Genomic DNA, 19,625 nt, shown 5'->3' on the forward strand with positions numbered 1-19,625 from the left:
TCACTGTGGATAATTGTATGTGATACGAAGTTGAAGTATTAAGTCTAGGCAACCTATAACTAACATTTTCAAATAATTATGTGGAGTGAGAAACACTTTTTAGGATTTCTGTTCATTGTATTCTACAGAAAGAAGCCCAAAAAAGTTGTGTCAACTACTCTCCCGGTTACGTTCTTTTAAAATAATATACTTACCTTTGATAAAAGTGAAGTATCTGTGTGAAAACTGACGAATCATTGGGTAAGCCACTTGTCCTCAGATTAGCACTATGACAGATGTAAATAAATACTTTAGATCCCAAGAACTATTTCTCAAATTAGGCCACATTAATGTATTAAGAATAATGGAATATTTATATAAAAATTGTATAACTGTACCTGTTTTATGAGAATAAATGAATTAAAACATATGTAACATTCAGATTAGTTTCCATAAACGTCATTTTAAAGAATGCTGGACTGTTCAAATTTTTCTAATAAACTTTGGAATAGATGATGCCTGTGGAGCAATGCAAACAGTAAAATAAATACTGAATGTTAAATAAAATGTAAAAAGTATTTTGTAAATATTTTAATAGAAAATACAGGACAAAAAAGGAATGTCATTATTGTAGTGAAAATAACTTATCAACCTTAGAAGTACCTATCTTCCATTTACTTACTTCAATGAGTTGGACTTTATTATAATCATTTAATTTAGTTTCTAAACTAAAAAGGAGAAGGAAAAAGCTTGTTTTGTTCTTTTTTTCTTGCAAAAGTAAACATCCTCTTTCGCCATCTGGTGGCTGAAGACAACATTTTCCATGTAGATGAAAACAGTTGAACTCAGATTTAACAGCCAATTGTTTAATGCTTTCCGATTCATTTTACTGTAACGATATGCATATTTTTAAACTAATGTAAATATAACTGAGGCAATTTTGTTCTAATGGTTCCCAGCACTTTATTCGAATAGCTGTAGCTATAATATGTAATCTAAGATTAAAAAAACACACAATTAAAATATTTTTTTGTAAATCATTTTGAAAGTTAAAATTAAATATGGTAGTAACAATTTGCTTGATCTGAATGTCTTTTAGTATAAATAATTAACAAGATCTTTATGAAAACAAAAAGGTACAAATATATTTCTAAATGATAAACATAGTAGATATGGTTAATTTCAGAGGTTTCAGTTTTGGTTTTTAGTATTTTAAAAATAGTTATAATCCTATGTTGACAATTCACTATACCAAGAAGGGTAGATAATTTAACAGCAGCATATGGTTTGCCTTCCCTATACATTTTTTTCTTAAGTAAAATTTTCAATGTATTTATTAGTACATTTAATGCATGTATAACACATTTCACAAAAAAATAAAAATGACAATTATTTAATGTTTAATTTCTTTATTTTCTCCAGAATAGTTTAATATTTAAACCCAAATTATTAGTTTGAGAAAGGGAAAAACAGAGAAACATGAAAAGACAAACATTTCATTTAACTTATGGTATTGTGAGCAGTCACTTTTGTAGGCAACACTTTTTTCTTTATAGAAAAGAAGAAATAAAAAACAAACAGCACCATTAAAGAATGCATGATCCCTGAATTCTAAACAAAACACTGCCTAAAAATCGTTTAAATGCTTGTTGCACTCAGTCACATTTAGTCAGGTATCAAAGCAAGCATAACAGTTTTAAATTGTAGCAGTCTTACTGAGTCAACTGCTCCCCCTTCTGAGGATTTTACACACCTTTTCTGAGTTTTTTCCTGTGGGAATAATATATTCTTTGGTAAAGGACTGAAGGAGGGTTTTACTTTTCTGTATGCTGATACAAAATGTCTGTATGTTGAGGGTCTTAGCCCCAATCTGTGTTTGTCATGCATGTTATGTTTGGGTTGATTTCACATTTTCCTGTTAGACTGTGAGAGTATAATACTGCCTTTAAAAAAAAGGCATTAAATGGCTAATGTCAAACAGATGTAAACATTCAGAATACTGACCAAAAAAAATCCAAAAAAACAAACAATAACCAAAAATAAAAAATAAAAAAAAATAAAAAATAAAAACATACACACACAAACACACATTTAAAAAAAAAGAAACTGTACTGAAAATAGGAATCAGATTAGGTTTCCATAAAGCAGGGGGAAAATACAGCAGTACAAGAAAATTATGGCAACAAAGTAAAGCACTTTCTCTGAAACATTCATGAACAGTACAAATACAACAAGGTTTTTCTACTGTCTAAATTATTCTGCAACTATCAAATATAGTACAAAGCGAAATAGTATGTGCTATAAAAAAGCAGCTCCTTTAAATTATAGTAAAAATGCTTTTGTTTGCTTTACAGTGACAAAGCATGAAGACTGAAGACAAGATTTTTATATTCAGTGACATTTTGGCTACATAGGCCCCTGACAGTCTGCTGAGTTCCTTTGCTAGGACTCTTCACATTGTTCTCTGGAAACACAAATGGACAGTGACTCTGGGCTCCGCATGTTCAGCAGCCTCATTCCCACCAGGCAGCTCGCATGGTGCTCGGCTGTGACACCAGAGAGACGATGCAACCCTATCCTTGGTTTCAGCTTCTGTAACCCAGGACTTCACCAGACCAAGGAGGAACTGGGAAACCAAGGCCATAGTAACTTCCTCTTTTGAAATTGTGTGATTGTGTAAAGGAAACGGCTTCAGCATCTCGTATTGTGACTCTTGACTGCATTATGCATACCACACGCCACCAGCTTGTTTTCGTATGTTTATGTTGAATGAGTAAGACTATCCAAGGTCTAGAAGTTAACCAAACCTTTTATAGCTCATCTCAGAAACACATACCACCACCAAGTCTTTATAGCAACCAGGCTCATCCTCATAGGTTTGTTTTCAAGTTTGCTTTTTCAAAATAGACTTTAGCAGGGAAATATAACTACGGTGCTCAGTTCACCAACATTTCTGCTATTCTCACTTGGGGGAAGGACATTATTTTCATTTTGGAAATGAATTTGCATCAGAATGTTCTTATTAACATGCCCATTAACTAACTAAACGTCTTTATACACTCAGGCATATGCATATTATATAGGAGGGGGATTAGGGAATAGCGGTTTTCTTCCTCCCCCTGCTCCAAAAAGTGCTACTTATGTAAGTACATCCTTTGTGATTAAAAAAAAAAAGTACATGTCACATGTGCAAGCTCTATTCCTGATAGGGGATAGCATAGTGTCCAATAATCAGGATAATGCACACACTAAAATTTGCACATTACACCACAATAACCATGTAGTAAATAACATACTCCATTTGCACATAGGCAGACACCTGTGGAAATCAGGAAACTAAGAACCTACTCACCTAATCCAAAGATACTGGCTTTTGTGTGTGTGTGTGTGTGTATATATATATATATATATATAATGGACACTTGTAAAATATCTGACCCAGTTTTTACTTGTGAATTTTTCTTTCTGTCCATTATTTTTTAGCCCAAAGATACTAATTTTTCAGTAATAAAAAGCATAGGTAAACACTAGGAATTTAAACTGGGCAAAAAAAGAGCCAGGGCATAGAAAAATGATGCGCTTTGGACCTGGGTGATAGAATCCCATGCACGACCAACAATTGATTCTTCCAACTTACTGCGTGAAAAATCAAAACATACAGAAGGGCACTTTTCTTTATTCCCAGTAAGCAACCTCAGGCAGTATTCCACAATGATGGAAAGGATAATGGGCTCATTATCACTTTAGCCTCCATTGTATACAGAGTGCAAAGGTTTTGTAGACTGGAGCGTCTTTAAACACCGTGTCAGTTACTGATGTGGTAGTTTTGAATCTGCTGGTGTAGACAGTATCTGACACTGGTAGAGAGGCAACTGAATTTGGAAGGAGTTGACATGCAAGTGTCTGTATTTTAGGGGTGCCCCTCTGTGAGACTAGAGCATGATCTTCTGAACCAAGATGACATCAGAGCCAAGCAGACCATTGAGACACCAGCGGTGAGGATGCCACCCAAACGAAATCTGGCGTAGAGTGAACTAAGGATCTACTGGAACTTACGCTGCATTTCTTGGAAAGGGCTGGTTAAGTGCATTGCTAATTTTCTCAGTCATTAGTTAATTTTGTTAATTTTAATGTGAAAAACAGAAGTGATAATACTGAAGCACCAACACAGCCACAAAGCCAGGCCCTCCTTTGCTTTCCTTTCATTTTTAAGATAAAGTATCTTCTTCCACTATCAGCAATAATAATGATGTCTCTGTCACCTAACAACATTTGGCAACATCACAATAATAAATATTGAGGGGAAAAAAACAACAACATACACCATGATTGATTACTATTAAAAAAAAATCACAAGTATTTTTTCCCCCAGGAATGTAATTTCTGTTCATTCCAGTTAACTTTTAAGACATATTTTAAGGGAATGTCAAAAGTTTATATTGATTAGGATGATCCCATGTAAAAATATCTGTCATTCTTACGCTGAACAGATGACATTTTCCCTCCATGTTTTTCTTTTAATTCGATAGCCTCAATCAATCAATGGGTTAATGGCACTCCACATTTTGTGCTCTGTAATCTTAAGTTAAATGGGCGTGGTTTGGTTGTCTTCCATTTTCCCACAATATGTATGTGCTTTTGAACTTGCTTTAGGGAACAGAGCCTCCTGAACTAAAACTGTTCTCTCTGGCATGAAGGTGGCCAAAGTATACAGAATGTAGCTCAAATAGTCAACACTCAGACTTTACTGGAGAAACACTGACAATATTTGTAAGATGCAGTATCCCTTTTTCAAAAGCAGTTCCACTCTCTCAAATATGAAGAATGCACTGAATTCATCTAAGGGGAAAGAAAACAAAACATGCAATACCTAGAACAGTTTTTAAATTGAGTGCTATATCTGAGTAAAATCATGAGGGGAAAAAAAAAAATTGTCCGGAAAAGTTTCAACACGTCAGACTTCTGTAGTCCCTTTGATCATCAATGACACTTTTAAAAAGAGGTGATCAACCTCTGCAAAGCTGGAAGCCAGAATGCACTGGTATCATCAACAAAGGGCTACCATTATTCCCCTGCCCCCCTCCCCCCAATTTTTATATCTACTATCAGAATGAATAGAATGGAACAATATTTACATTATCCACCCATTTTTATGTGTTTGCATACACAGCATTTTACTTGTTTTCTTTTAATTTCAGGGCACTTTGTTGTTGTCGCTGTTTTTCAATACTGGCTCTTAGAAGCCACACATGAAGCTCTGAAATCCTGAGCCTCTGGCTCTCTGCTGGCCAACTGATCTTATAGTATCAGGTGTCAAAGGGCTCGAACCAGACTACTAGGCATGAGGTCCACATTGCAATTTCAGGCCTAGGATACATTTCACTACAATGTGTGTACAATGTCCAAGGCAGACACATTTTTCTGCCAGTCTGTGAAAAGAGTAAACAGGGAGGAAAGAGAATAAGGACAGTGGAATTCATTGATGACACACCTCCTTTAATGTATCTTTTGTGATATGAGTAAATACAAGGAATCATACATTTAAATCAGATTCCCCTTTCCAAATATGATTTAATCACTGTGGCAAAGGCAGCTCCAGAAGAGTCAACTGTGAAAATCCTTGGTATATATAACGGTTAATCTAGAGAAGAATGCATACCCACCTTAAATCACTTTTACCATTTTCTTTCTATATCTGCATTTCTGGTTAGTATTAATTTAAAATGTCCTTTTGCTAGCTACACCTAAATAAAAAACAAAAACAAAAAACAATGGGGTAGTGACCTGTATACACATGGACAGAAATTTTCCAAAGCTGGGAATGGCAACTAAATATGCAAAAGACATGCTGCTGAGCCACTCAGATGGGACATGATCGCCCCTTTCCGAGAAATGCAAGAAAACAGTAATTCCATAGAGAGAAGATAACCTGTTCCAAAGTAAAATAAATTAGCACGCTATAAACCACTGAGTAATTCAATTTGTTGTTGCTGAGGCCGTTTGGCTTTCCCATGTTGAAAAGGGATACTGCATCTTTCATATAGCTCTTATCGCACAACCAGGCAAGCTACACAGAGTTTGGAAGGACCTATGCAGTCGTCATGGCAGAAGGCCCCACAGCCTTTGCACACAATCATGGCTTTCAGCCGGCAAGAGCATTTCAGTTCCAATTCATCCGCGTTGCTGCTGTCGGCAAAGTTCTGAGTGGGCATCTGAGCGTTCTGACCAGGCAGGCCTGTGGCAGGGTTGGAGCCACTTCCCAAAATCCCAATGGACTTTTCAATGGCAGAGGCTGCCCTTTTGAAACTCGTACTACCAAAGTGTATTGTTGGATAATTTCCACAGAGCTGCTGTTGTTGCTGCACCTGCATTTTCTGAGCAGCTAATTGGGTAAAAGGCTTTTGTGGCTCAGAAAGCAAATAGGAAGAGAAATCTGCATTTTTTAGCGCAAATGCTTTTAACTGTTCCTTCATTTCATTCTGGTCATAGGAAACTTGTTTCATGCCCAGTTCACAGCTGCTGCCTAAACCTTCCTCAAAAGAAAGAGGTTCTGATTTTATATTGCTACATATGCCCGTGGACTGTGGCCAACTAAGTCTCTTAGTGGTTTCCATGGTGACAGGAGGTTGTTTTTGATCGGCTGGGACTTCTGCATTAGGAAGAGGTGGAGGTAGTGGAGGTGGTGGGGGCGGAGGCGGGGGCAAAGCCAAGGGTGGAGGGGGTGGGGGCGGGGGTGGTGGGGGATGCACTAGTGCTTTGTTTGGCATCCCATGCCCAGCCCCTCCCACGTCCTCACCTTCTTTAATGGGCATACTGGGGGATAACATGTTGGCTAACCTTAGCTGGTGAGGCGCTGAAGAAAGGCCCACCTCTGCCAGTCCCTTTTGTTCAAGATGCCTGTTGAAGGCGAATGCATTACAGCCCACTGGGGCCTTGGCAGAGGCCTGCAGCAAAGCTGCGGTAGGAATGGGGCCCCTGGCAGCCATGGGCATTTGGTAAAACGGTTGTCTGTGGGAGGTACCAGCATCAGGGTGGAAGCTGCCATTCTTGTCGCCATGAAAGAGGCTCTGCTGGAAGCTACATGAGGGGAGCAGCCGCTTTTGCTGCTTGACCTCAGGGCTGTGAACAATTCTGTTCTGCACCGCATGCTTGTTCAGCCACTCTTGCTTAAACGGCTGGCTGTGTCCTAGCTGATTCAGGCCGGCGTTGATGACACAAGGCACCCCTTTAAGATCTGGCTCCACCAACAATTTCCCTGGTTCACATTTCACTTGGGTGTGTTCCCCCACAGTCCTGGCCACTCTCTTTTTGGGGTGGTTTTCTCGCTTTCTCATTTGGAGTGGTGCAAGGGTCCCTGCCAAGTAGCCCTTCCCGTCGGGGTTCGGAGAGCCGGACGGCAGTTCAACAATGTTCCTCTCTGGTGCTGTTTTACCCACTGAGGTAGTTTGAAGAGGCAGAGGAAGCCTGTTAATTTCAAGCTTGGCTCCCAGTCTGGGCTGCGGCAACACTTTTTCCAAAGGCAGGTTGCCCTGTAGTAACTGTGTCACCAGTGGATTATTTGCCTCTACAGATGACAGACGGCAGCTTGAGCTCCCTGCATTAGGAACTCTTTTCAGGGTGTCTGTCGCCAAGGAAATCGCCTCTTCCAAGGGACCAGAGGTGGGAGCCTTCGTGTTCTGCGTCTGTGGCACACTCGGGATGGCCTCTGCAGCCGGGGGAGGCAGCTCAGGGCCAGGGAAGTCTTCAGTATCCATTCTAAAGCCCTTGTCCATTTCATGAGGTTCCGATTTCACAGGGAGAGTGACACTAGTTATGAGACTCCTAGGGTGAAGTTCTGACATGTGCGAGTAGCCAGTGTGTTCCGTTTTGATAGCCTTTGGGCAGCTCTGCTCTAGATATTCTTTCTGTTTACTCGGACCCGAGTGACTAACCAGGGCCTGTCCCGTGCTCCTCATGCCCTCATCATTCCAGCAAATCCGGTTGCCTGGGTTGTACTGATTGCTACAGGTTGTGTCTGCTTCACTTTTGAAAGTGGTCGGGCCACGTGACTGCTCGGCAAAGCTATTACTAGGAGCAGCCACCTCATTTAATTTATCTGGCACAACAAGGGGTACTTCTCGGAGACTGGTGCAGGGGGCCTGCATCATTTTACAGTCTTGTTTTGCTGAAGCAGCAGCAAGGAAACTAGAACCGTGATCTATGCTTTCGCTTGCAACCGGCTCAGGCCTGCTAATAACAGACACCTGAGGACATGCCACGGGCTGTGTGGCTGCTTCTGTCCTCCCCGACCTGCTCTGGATGTCCACGCTGGCTTCTGTACTTTCAATGGAGACAGTCAGAGACAAAGTGGAGGTCAGCGTAGTGCTGTGGTCAACGATGACTTTACATGGAATCGATCTGTTTATGGCTGCGGGTGCAAAGCCCCCTGGAGGGTGTTGAGGTTTCCCAGAATTGTCTGCCCTATTGCGAGGCCCTGGCGTTTTGTCCAAGCTTTCAGCACTTAACTTGGGAGGACTATCATCGTAAGAGTTTATGGTCAGCATGCTTCCGGTAAACACTGCGACAGGTGGGCGTGCAACCAGCGTGTCCGTCACGGCTACGGACTCCCTGCAGCTGAGGGCGGCTCTCACAGTGGTTCCCATGGACACAATGGCCTGTTCTTCACTCCCAGGCATGGCTATCTTCTCAGGAGGAAATCTGTTCATTCCCGCTGGGGGAATCAAGACAGAACTAGTGGAGAGATGGTTTGGCAAGTTATTTCCAATGGAAGGAGTTGGCACAGAGGTGTACTGACTGGAGACTAAGTTACCAGCACTGCTGCTTGATAAAAGTAACTGCTTGTCATCCATGGAACTCGATATGCTGGCGCCTTCGGTGGTGGCAGGAACGGGAGTGCTCTCAATACATTTTGGTATAATGGCTATGCATGGGGTGTCAGGTCCCTGGATGGTTTTTAACATGCTTATATTACAAGCAGAAATTGTAGTGGTCGCACTGTCAACAGACATTAGAACAGAGGATTTATCAACAGAACTCACAAAGGGATGTTCTTTAATTGCTCCCGACATAGCAGTGCTGCAGACAGACGCAGGGACAGAATTTTTATTAAAAAGCATGGGCACACTGTTATTTTCAGAAGAGGTAGATGAAACAATTTTCTCAGATAAATGTGACACAGGTATGTTTTCGTCAGAACTACGCACAGATAAGTCAGTGGCAGTTTCTGGAAGTTTAGTTGGGTTAAGAGACTGCTGTAATATAGTGGTGGCCTCCCGGAGGTGGGCAGACTTGTTGCTAGGAGATCTGCAGTTTGGATTGACAATAATGACACCGGTTGAACCTTCAATTTTTGTTTCAGGGGTAGAAGGAACTTCTAAGCTAGGAGGGCCTTCCTTTGAGCCAAGCGGAGGCAGCCGGGTCTCTTTAGTGTTCTGGAAGAGGTGGGCTCGGGCTTGATGCTTTGCAAAGAGCTTCGCCTTTGTCTGTTCTTTGATATGAGCCAGGGTTCTCACCTTTCCACCCTCTCCGGGGCTCCCCATGGCTCCAGAGACAATACTCGCTGCTGCTGCTACAGCAGCTGCAGCTGCTGCCTCTCGCTGGGCCCTCGCTTGCTGGGCTCGGGCCTTGATATCGGCAAGGGTCCTGGCTCCTGTGTTCCTCCCACCGACAGATGAGCTGGGGGATGCTCGAGGCTCAGGTTTGGAGACGGGTTGGCTCTTGATAATAAAAGGTGGACCGATTTTGGAAAGCTGGATCTACAGGAAGGGGAGAACGGGAAGGAAGATAAAATGCTTAGGCCATGATCACAGAGGAGACACGGGGCACAGGACAGTGCAAAGGAGAAGGAACTGCATTTTCTCAGAATGTGGCATGAACTACATACAGCCGAATCCCTGAATGGGTCTTCAGGGTACAAAACAACATGAAGTGCACCATGATCATGAAAATGAAAATTTTTAATTTGTTTTTATTCTATAAAAAACATCAACCGGTGACTTCATTTGGTATGGAAATGAAACATCTTTTTAATGCCTCATCTAAATGGAAACAAAATCCATGCTTCTTAAAACGAGGTTAGCTGAAAAGGCTTAGAGATATTTAGCTTTTATGTTATTTTCCTCACTGGCATGGAAATCTGGGACCTTAACTCTATCTGAGTTTCTAGTCTTCATTTCATACACACAGAAAAACCCTAGCCAAGAGGTCAGGAGACTAGAATTGTCTTCCTAGCTTCTCTCAAAGGAACTGTGACACTAGGCAAGTCACTGCGTCCTTCGGGTGTTCAATAACCTCCCTGAGCCAGAGATCCTATGGTTTTTATGTATTCGCAAATTGCCTAGTATGCTGCCTTAGACACATATAATAAGCACACAAAAAGAGTTTGTAAACTCAAATGTAAAATGAGACTAGTTATTTCGGGTCTGTTTCCTTCACAGGACTGTTATAAAGATGGAATAAGACTCTATTTGTAAGAGTGCTCCGCTTTCCAAGGGGATTTTATGATCATCATGTTTTCACGACGATAGAAAGGGCAATTCTAGTTTTTCGTATGGGCTGGACAGTTTCTTCTGCTATCGGTGATCTACCATTTGCTGAATTTTATAAATGTCCCAATCCATACTGTTCACCTATTCTACCTAAGAGATTTGCAGTCCTCACCACAGTCATGAGGCACAAGACCTACCAACCCACATCCCATAGCAATGCTATGATGCTCTAGTCACAAAGAACATTCTTAGAGCCATAGATTTGTAGAGCTAGAAGGGATCTAGTTAAAGTCTCTCATTTTACAGTTGTAAAAACTGGAGGTGTTACTGCTCTGGGCCACATAACAGTAGTGAGAGGAAGAGTCTTGGGCTCCCCATTCAGAGCTGTTGACATGTACTATGCTTCCTTTTTTTTCCCCTCTAGTAAAAGCTTTTCCTAGAAAACATACTGTGGTTACCAAAATAATGTATACAAGCTCAAGCAGTAGTTCGCTGTAATCAGAAGTGTCCGGACACTGATAGTAACCACTTTCATAATTGCATACATACGTGACTTGTATTCATCTTTTGTTATCGGTATATATTGAGTATTACAATTTTAATAATTTTTTCCTTTCTTAAAATGTGTATACTTTTTGGCACCCTCTGTATATCTCCTCTTCTTAAAGTGTGTATATTTATGTTATAAACACTTGACACATACTAGAGGATCATATCAATTTGGAATTATATTTTGGAACTTTGGTAGATGGAACCATCTTCCTATCTCATTTCTCATTTTCAAACTTGTAACATCTCTCTTCTAATTCAAAGGCGCCAAGAAAAGATGGATTCAGAGATAAATTATTCACTTATGCCTTTTAAATACTTCCCCTAGTTAAAAAAAAATTAAAACATTAAAAAAATTAAGCCTAGATATACTTAAGCAAGACCTCAAGGCCAAACAAACATCAAGTATATGTATAGTATCTGTCAACCTACCTGCCTACCAATCTTTACATAAAGTGTGCATCACTTTGAAAATAAGCTTTTGACATACACAATTAGACTGGTATGTTTAAAAATACTTCCTACGGAAAGCACATTTTTCTTTCCACTGCTTCAGAAATTAAAATACACAGTAGGATTTTATGTTTATTTTTTACATCTCTAGAATCTCATTTAATAGGGTCTTGCTGTATTAAACAGAGTAACAACCACACTCTTAAACGTCAACCTTATGGCGATCATGAGTGACACACAAAAAGGTGTGTGAGCAAAATCAAGAGACCTACCTGCCTACCAATCTGCTTACAGAGCAGAGCAAAATCAAGAGAGATTAAGAAAAACAAAGCTTGAGTATGTTTATAATTCTAAACCAACTATGATGGAATAATCTATTTTATTGTAGAACAAAATAAATGGACTGAGATAAAAGCACCAAATAAATTTAAATTATGGTGGGTAGAATTTTTATTATTATTATTAAACAGAGGTTCTTTTGAATCAACCTTAATTTTCAAGTTTATTAGGCAGAGCCAATTTATATAAAAGGTTTGTTTTCTGAGAGTTAAAATCTACTGGGGTAAAATGAAAACATATATATAGGAATATTTGTCTACAGGCTTAATTTTTTTGTGAAGTTAAATACCTTTTTACTATCTTGGAAGTAATCAAATAGGGTCTGTATGCCTATATATGCACAGCATTTTCTCTCAGGGTTTACAAAGCAATTTCCTTGATTTGTTTAAGAAAAATTTAATGAGGTTCTTCCTTAAGCCAGGTCCCTCTCTGCTAGGTAATGGTGGTGTTCAGTATTTGTTGGAAAATGAAGGGATAATATGTACCTTCATCTTTTTAGTGTATGCCTCTTACTCCTGACTACTTCTCTCATCCCTCTGAACTTTTATAGGACACTGAGTTATCTTTCAAATTCTCCCAAGTTTATGTAGGTCTCTGTCCTACACCTTGGAATCCCCAAAAGACCCTGTATCGCAGTGGCCTATGGGCTCCTCCAGACCCTGTTCTCCTTCCCCACTTCTTTTTCCTCTAAATATATACAGGTATCTAAACTTATATGAGCTCAATGTGCAGCATGAAAAAGGATCATTTAATATTAGACTGGTGCTCAGAATGTTAGATTAGCAACTGCTACATAAAACCAGGAAGGAAGAAAATCTCATTTATTTTTGAAAAGTTAAGTATCTAAATAGGAAAAAGCCTATTTGTGGAATTGCCTTTTCTTTTCTCTTTTCTTCTTTTTTTTTAAAATACCATACCTTGAGAGGTGGAACCCTCGGTTCCTCTCTTGGAGGCTGCTCTTTCTCAGCTGGGCTGCTAGATGATACGTTCCGGGTTGACTGATCATCTTCTATCCTTGCCCTCTTTTCCTTACAGATTCCAAAGCTGTGCTGCTCTGCAGTTTTCCTCTTTGATATCTCAGATTCTCTACTCTCATTTCTTAGCCCATCCGGTGACTTGGAGGGCTCTGACAACTTGGAAGTATGCGAGGTCTCCAACCGATTCTGTGAGCTCCCTTGCTTATGTGTTTTATTTCTAGAGCCTTCTGGAAATGAAGCCTTATCCATTGGTGAGATATACTGCTTGTCCTGTAATTTAGCTGATGGAAGCTCATTTCCTTTACTCTCTGTCTCTTCAGAAAAGACAGATGATTCCAATGGTGAAGACACCCCTTTCTTTTCTGTTCTTTGCAGGACATTATGATTTTTAACTTTTATGATTTCTGTAGAAGGAAGTTCTGTAATTGAAGCAGAATAGGGCTTCTCAGTTTCAATATGGGATTTACAAGGCTGCTGATTCACGGTCTTACTGTGCAATTCTTCAGGTGAAAATGATTCAGGAGCTATGAAAGAAGAACCCATTTTGATGGGTTCAGTAGTATTTGATAAAGTGTTCTGCTGAGAGAGAAGGCTCTCTCCCAGGAGTTTGGCAGGGGCAGAACCTTCATCTTTCTGTGGAGAGAGTGGTTCTTCAGATATGGAAGGTGACTTTCTTTGTTGATGAACCATTCTTTCATTCATGGAAGAATTAGAAATTGGAGATGTTTCTGAGGGAAGTGGCAAACTGGATATAAACGTGGTCTCAGATGTGAGAAGCATGGAAGACACTGAAGAAGTTTCTGATGTCAAAGGTAAATCAGACATGGGTGATGCTTCTGATGTTAAAGGCAAATTCGATACTGGGGATGCTTCAGAGGTTAAAGGTAAATTGGACATTAGAGATGATTCTGATATTTCAGGTGAAGTGGAGACTGGGGATATTTCTGACATCAAAGATGCATGAAGGTTTCCATCAGTGGGATTTCTCTGATTATATTTGTCTGCATTTTCAGTGCTGGACACCTCAGAACAAAACGTTGTCTCAAAGGAGGCTGGAGTACATGATTCTTCTGAAGTGGACTGTGTTTCCCCTCCTGGGGATGTCAGGCTAGTACATGCTCCCTCTGGGCTCTCAGAAGAGAAGGAGGTTTCAGAGATGCAAGCATTTTCAGAAAGCTGTTCATCAGGATCACTCTGTAGCTCCATATCTACAGCAATTCCTTCACCTGGAAACTGGCCTTCTAAAGAAGATGACCCTGTTTTTATTTTTGGAGTATTGTTCTGTATAGCAGTTTCCAGCTCCTTCTGTTCTGTGTCACTGACATGAGTCACTGATGAAGTGGAAGGAACGAGAGAGTCACAGACATCTAGTTGATCAATAACAACTGACATTTCTTCCTGGGAAGATTCTGACTTCTCTTCCACCTTAACTTCAACATGAGGCAATGTTTCTAAAACATCATTCATCATAACACAGGATTCCAAGTTATCTTCTGGAGGTGCCATTTGGGGCTCTTCATGAGAGTCGGCTGGACTTCCAGACTCCTCAGAAAATTCAGGTATTGTCCTATGATTTTCATCCTGGCATTCACAGATACTAGTCTCTACCTCTTCTGCAATTTCCTCCTGAATCACAGATTCTTCAGGGATCAAGATATCCTCTGATTCCAATTCTGCCATTACATCTTTGCCTACATCTACCATAGCACAGAAGTCAGGCTCTGGAGAAGTTGGACTTTTCATGTTTGTTGGCTGTTGTTCTTCTAAGAGAGTCTGTGAAGAAAGACCTGGAAGACTAGAGGTCCCGCATGAAGAACTACTTTCAGCTCCATCATTGTTTGGTCCAGAAGTGAGCTTTGTGGATTCCTCTTTTGACATGCCCAACCTGAACAGAAATTAGAAACATTATTGTTCAACCACAAAACAAGAAGGTACAACTTGGATCTCTCACCAATATAGTACTCAACAGGAGGAAATGCATCAAATTAACTTTAAAATCACTAAGTAACATACTTAATTTATGTGAACTAGTTTATAATGACTTAGTTTTTCAATTGATTTATAATCATTAACTAAAATAAAATCTACTTCTGGTTAAGAAAGTAGAGATTTTCATTCTGTAAGCAAGGAGATATGAACCTTACCAATTGTTAGTAATAGGAATAAAAAATTACATACTACAAAAGATTAGAAAATATGGGCAGAAAAGCAAAACAATATGTAAGATCTAAATTTTTTAAGTCATGAAGTAGAAATGTGTCCTTATGAAAATTACATAGTCTTCAAAAGATGCAACATAACCAAATAATTTGGATCAATGAAAGATGAGTATGTTGTAAAATCTTGAAATTGAAATGACTTCTGAAAATTAAGCTCTCTTCAATATAAGAGGTGTTACTCAGTCACCTTATTTTAGTATGTATGTAAATAAGACAATTCGGAAATTTCACTAAAGAATAACAAACATATTTGAGGTCATCAAAGTTGATTCTACTAGATTACATTTGTGTGAGGCAAGACTTAAATTCTTTCATGTAGATCTCTTATTGTAAAAATATTCCGTAAAAAGGTAAAGAAGATTAAGAAATAATCCAGCCTAATGTTCAGGTCATAAGGCAAAAGTAAACAGGATTACAATAAAAGATATTGTGAATCACTATTTCCTGTCATACTGTTACAATATGAACATCAGATGATAGAGGAACATGCTCTTAATGAAGTTGTAGTACTGTAGGCAACTACAAATACAAGCAGAAGAGAGGACATTTCCAGGGAAGAAACATAGTTGAAATACACCTACAGTAGTATCAATGCAGGAAAATACCTCAGTGAAATCTTCAACCTTTACTTAAATCCTTAAAATGAAAGGGAAATAAAATTGAATATACTGTTTGGGTATTTGATAATTGCCTTCTTTACTAAAATTCAGAAGGTTCTGAAAAGAAAGTAAGAGATATTGCTTTCTCTTTTATTTCAGCTTTCTCTAAGATGGATTCAAACTAAGCTACAATTTATAACTATACTATAATGAGAGGAACAGAATGACTATATTACGGATAAATTTAAAGCCGAATTATCAGCTAGAAATAAGGTCCCTTGAGACTAGGTCAAGCAGAGATCCACTGACAGATACTAGAATAAGTGCAGAACATATTGAATCTATCCACTGGAAGCCAAATTTCTGCTGGTTGGTTAATAAGAATATTATTAAACACGTTTAATATTATTAAATATATATGTATATTATATATACACATCTTTTGGAAATGAAAACTGTATAAGATATGCCTATGTCAATATTTTATTATTTTCATGGGAAAATAGATTTAAGAGGGTATAAGGCATACAAAGAAGATGCTTACAGCACACCTCATAATCACACAAAGGAAACCCTGTCTTCCAGAAATCTAAACTGCAAATTAGCAGTCTCTTACAATTCTGAGTTAGCATATATATGGGTGATTTCTAAGTAACTGAAATGAATATAGTACAGTACAGAGGAAGCCAATAAGAACCATAATAAAGACCTCAAACAAAGAGCAAAAAATGAAATAAGACAGATATTAACTAGACGTGAGTTTGGATGGCAGCCTTCTTGGGAAAATTTAAATTAATGAAAAGGCACATGAAAATTATCTGATGCTAGGGAAAAAAAAATCCCTTAAATATTGGGAGGATGTAGGTAATCTGAAAGTAACAAAATTAGAAGGGCAGTCAATGAAATGTCCTAAATACATCTGTTATCCAACATGAAGACAGAAAAAGACAAGCGAGAAGTCCAGTAATGTAAGGGGGCAGAGAAACTCAATGGATGAAGTACAGCAAGAAATGGGTCAAGTGAAAGAATTGTTTGTATTCAGAGCTCAGGGATCGTGATGGGGAATCATATTTACTCACAATATTGTGGCTGTCATCCTCCAGGGCAGGGGCCTTTAACCTGATACCCATGGGAGTCTGTGAAGCCCCCAAATTTCATGTAAAGAAACTGTATGTTTGTGAACTTTTCTGCGACGAATTTTCAGGATTAAGACCTGAGCCAATTACTTAACCACACTGTGTAAACCTGGGGAAATTACTTAAATGTTCCTGTCCCTCAGTTTTGTAAACCATTGTTTAATGTAAGAATAATGTTATCCACCTTCCAGGACTGTTGGGAGAATTAAGTGAAAATAGTATTTGCAAAACTCTGGGAAACATATCAGATCTAGCGTATGCTCAATGATCATTTGTTGAATGAAGGAAAGCTACCTGTAACACGTGGTCTCTAGAATGTATGCTCTCTGAGGGGAGAGCCTAGGAAGCCCTACAAATGACTGAACCTCTGGCATCTAGGATAGTGTCTGGCACAGAGGAGATGTTGGATAAATATTGTTGAATTAATGAAATAATGGGCCAATACTCAATAACAAATAAGGACCAGTGCCTTGGAGGTAACTACCTCCCTTGTGCTTCTGCCCTTACTGAAAAGAGTGCTCCCAACATTCCCTTTGTCAGACACAAGCAGGGAGGCCTCCTGGGTGGTCTTCAAGGTCATCCTCCAGGATTCTTAATCCTTCCGTGCATCAGCATGACCTGGGAAGCATCTAAATGTACAGATTCCTGGGCTCAAGTCCTGGAGATTCTCCATCCATATGTTTGGGGTGGGTCCTCGAAATCTGTATCTATTTTTGAAAGCTCCAATGAGGATTTCGATGCAGCCAGACTTGAGTAATACTGTCGGTGACTATCTCTGAAGGCACAGGACTAACCTGCCACATTTTTAATTTCTGAGATAAAAACATTAATTATGTCCTTTTGATTTCGTTTGAATGTTTATGCCTCCAATACGCTAGAACAGCAGTTGAAAACAAGCCTTCCTACTCAAGAGTACTGCTTTAGAACAATTCACGGAAGGGTAGCCTACTCTGAGGAAGCAGGCTGTAGTCACATGATCCCTTTTCATGAAGAGCAATCATGTGAGATTCCTGCTGATGTTTTATCCCCCCATTTAGAGGAAGGAGAAATTTTGTGAAATTAGATCAAATGGTACAGTTTTTGTTACCTGCACCACCTTCGCGTCCTTTACACAAAACAACTTTCAAGCTTAATTGTACACATGGGAGTTAAAGCTTAAATTTCTCTACTAAGGAGGGTCTAAAGTTACTGTCAATTGTCAGCTTCTTAATCCCTTTTCCTTTTTCAGGGATCTGATTGTGCCTGAGACTCTAATTCTGCCCAAGTAGAATACGTCCCTGCTAACTGTGAAGCAAAGGAGAAATACTTTGAGTTTAGTCACTACCACATTTATGTGTGGACAGTTTTCTTTTTAAAAGAAACACACATAGAAATAAAAAAATAATAAATTAAAAAGTGGTTATACCCAAAGAGGAAATGGATAGAGTAAAGGGTAACACCTCAAGCTCGCCTCAAAATAAAGACTAAACAAAGACATATTCAGTCAACATTTTTGGGAAAATGTGAGGATTAAATATGTGTCTAAAACTACTTGTGTCTATTGTGTTCAATAATAAAAATACTTAAATAAAAAACATTAAATTTTTACTAAAATCCAGTTAGGAAAGCCCAAATTGACTTCTGTAGGATTTCATGAGCTGTTTTCAGTCCAAAATGAATTTTCATGGACAAGTTATAAACCCTTGAAAATGCCTTTTTTAAAATTTAAGTGCTGATATGCCATTATAATTTTACCCGTGATTTCTTACACTGAGGGACTATTGCCTTTTATCACAGGTTTATTAAGTTTTACAGCATATGCGTGTGCTATGTGAAGCAGAGAATTACATTTTCATTTCCTTCTAAGAGAAATGAGAAAAAAAAATGCTCTAGCACTTACTTTTCTCCATAAAACCTTTCAAAGAATTTTTCTTTCCAAGGTTCTGTTTTCTTTTCCTTCTCAATTTCTTGCCTTATCCGCAATTGCATTTCTGGAGTAAACTCTCCTAGAAAGAAAATGCTTATATATTGAGTAAAAGTGGCCATATCTTTTGCCAATTAATAAAGAAAACATGTAATTAATTTGAGTAACCCTTTATGGATGTTGAAAACTAAAAGGTCGAGTACTGATAATATTTCTATAGCTTCTCTTTTTATGAAGATCACTTAAACAGTCATTTAGTCATATATGAACTCTAAAACATTTAGCAAATGTACTGCATGCCTGGGGCTGTGGATGAAAGAGTATATATTCACTGTCTTTAATGAAATCTTTCTGGTGGGAGAAAAGGCACACAGTCGACTGTAATATAATGTCAAAAGCTCTGTATAGGATAAATGTAGTAAAAGTATAGAAGGGAAAATACCTAAATCTGTCTAAATCGATTAGGGGAGACCATATATAGGAACTGATCCTTGAGTTAGCTTCTGAAGGATGAGCAAGCTTTTATAAAGCAATTAACTCAAAAGGAACAGAGATATGAATATTTATATTCCTTTGAGTGGCCAATTGTGAGCAGACTATAGGATAGGATAAAATAGGAAAGGTAGGCTGAGGCCTATTACTCAATGCGTATTCTAAAGAGAGTGTGAAGAGACAGAGAAAGGGAGGTCCTGGTGGTATTCAATGAAGGAAGAATATGGCCAAATAATAGTTTAGAAACAGGGTAAAGAAACTGGAGGATTCCAGCTAGGAGCCAACTGAATAGCATACATGAGAGAAGGACATTATATTCAAACCAGTAGCTGTGAAAATGCTGAAGAGGATTGAGAGTCACAGCACAATTAATACTTCGTGACCAGATGGGCCTGGGGAGAAGGAAGAGGATCAAAGATCTCATGAAGGTTTCAAAGTGAGGTGCTATGAGGACAGTATTGAGACTAATAGAAGGTAGAAGGAATAGTAGAC

General features: G+C 38.9%; 1 protein-coding gene across 2 annotated transcripts in view; it reads right to left on the minus strand.

The window, feature by feature from the left end:
* Positions 1 to 3,411: 3,411 nt before the first annotated feature.
* Positions 3,412 to 19,625, minus strand: part of ASXL3 (ASXL transcriptional regulator 3) — a 171,584-nt gene continuing 155,370 nt past the window's right edge. Inside the window, exons 11-13 of one of the 2 annotated variants that reach the window (XM_074340180.1) lie at positions 18,618 to 18,723; positions 12,725 to 14,669; positions 3,412 to 9,734 (exon numbers count right to left, since the gene is read on the minus strand). In XM_074340180.1, coding sequence (XP_074196281.1) covers positions 6,027 to 9,734; positions 12,725 to 14,669; positions 18,618 to 18,723 — 5,759 coding nt within the window. In that variant the 3' untranslated portion in view covers positions 3,412 to 6,026. The remainder of the gene's footprint in view (positions 9,735 to 12,724; positions 14,670 to 18,617; positions 18,724 to 19,625) is intronic. The other variant, XM_074340179.1, reaches the window with a different exon arrangement.

Source organism: Rhinolophus sinicus, linkage group LG09 (assembly GCF_036562045.2).
Source record: "Rhinolophus sinicus isolate RSC01 linkage group LG09, ASM3656204v1, whole genome shotgun sequence".
Lineage (NCBI taxonomy): Eukaryota > Metazoa > Chordata > Mammalia > Chiroptera > Rhinolophidae > Rhinolophus > Rhinolophus sinicus.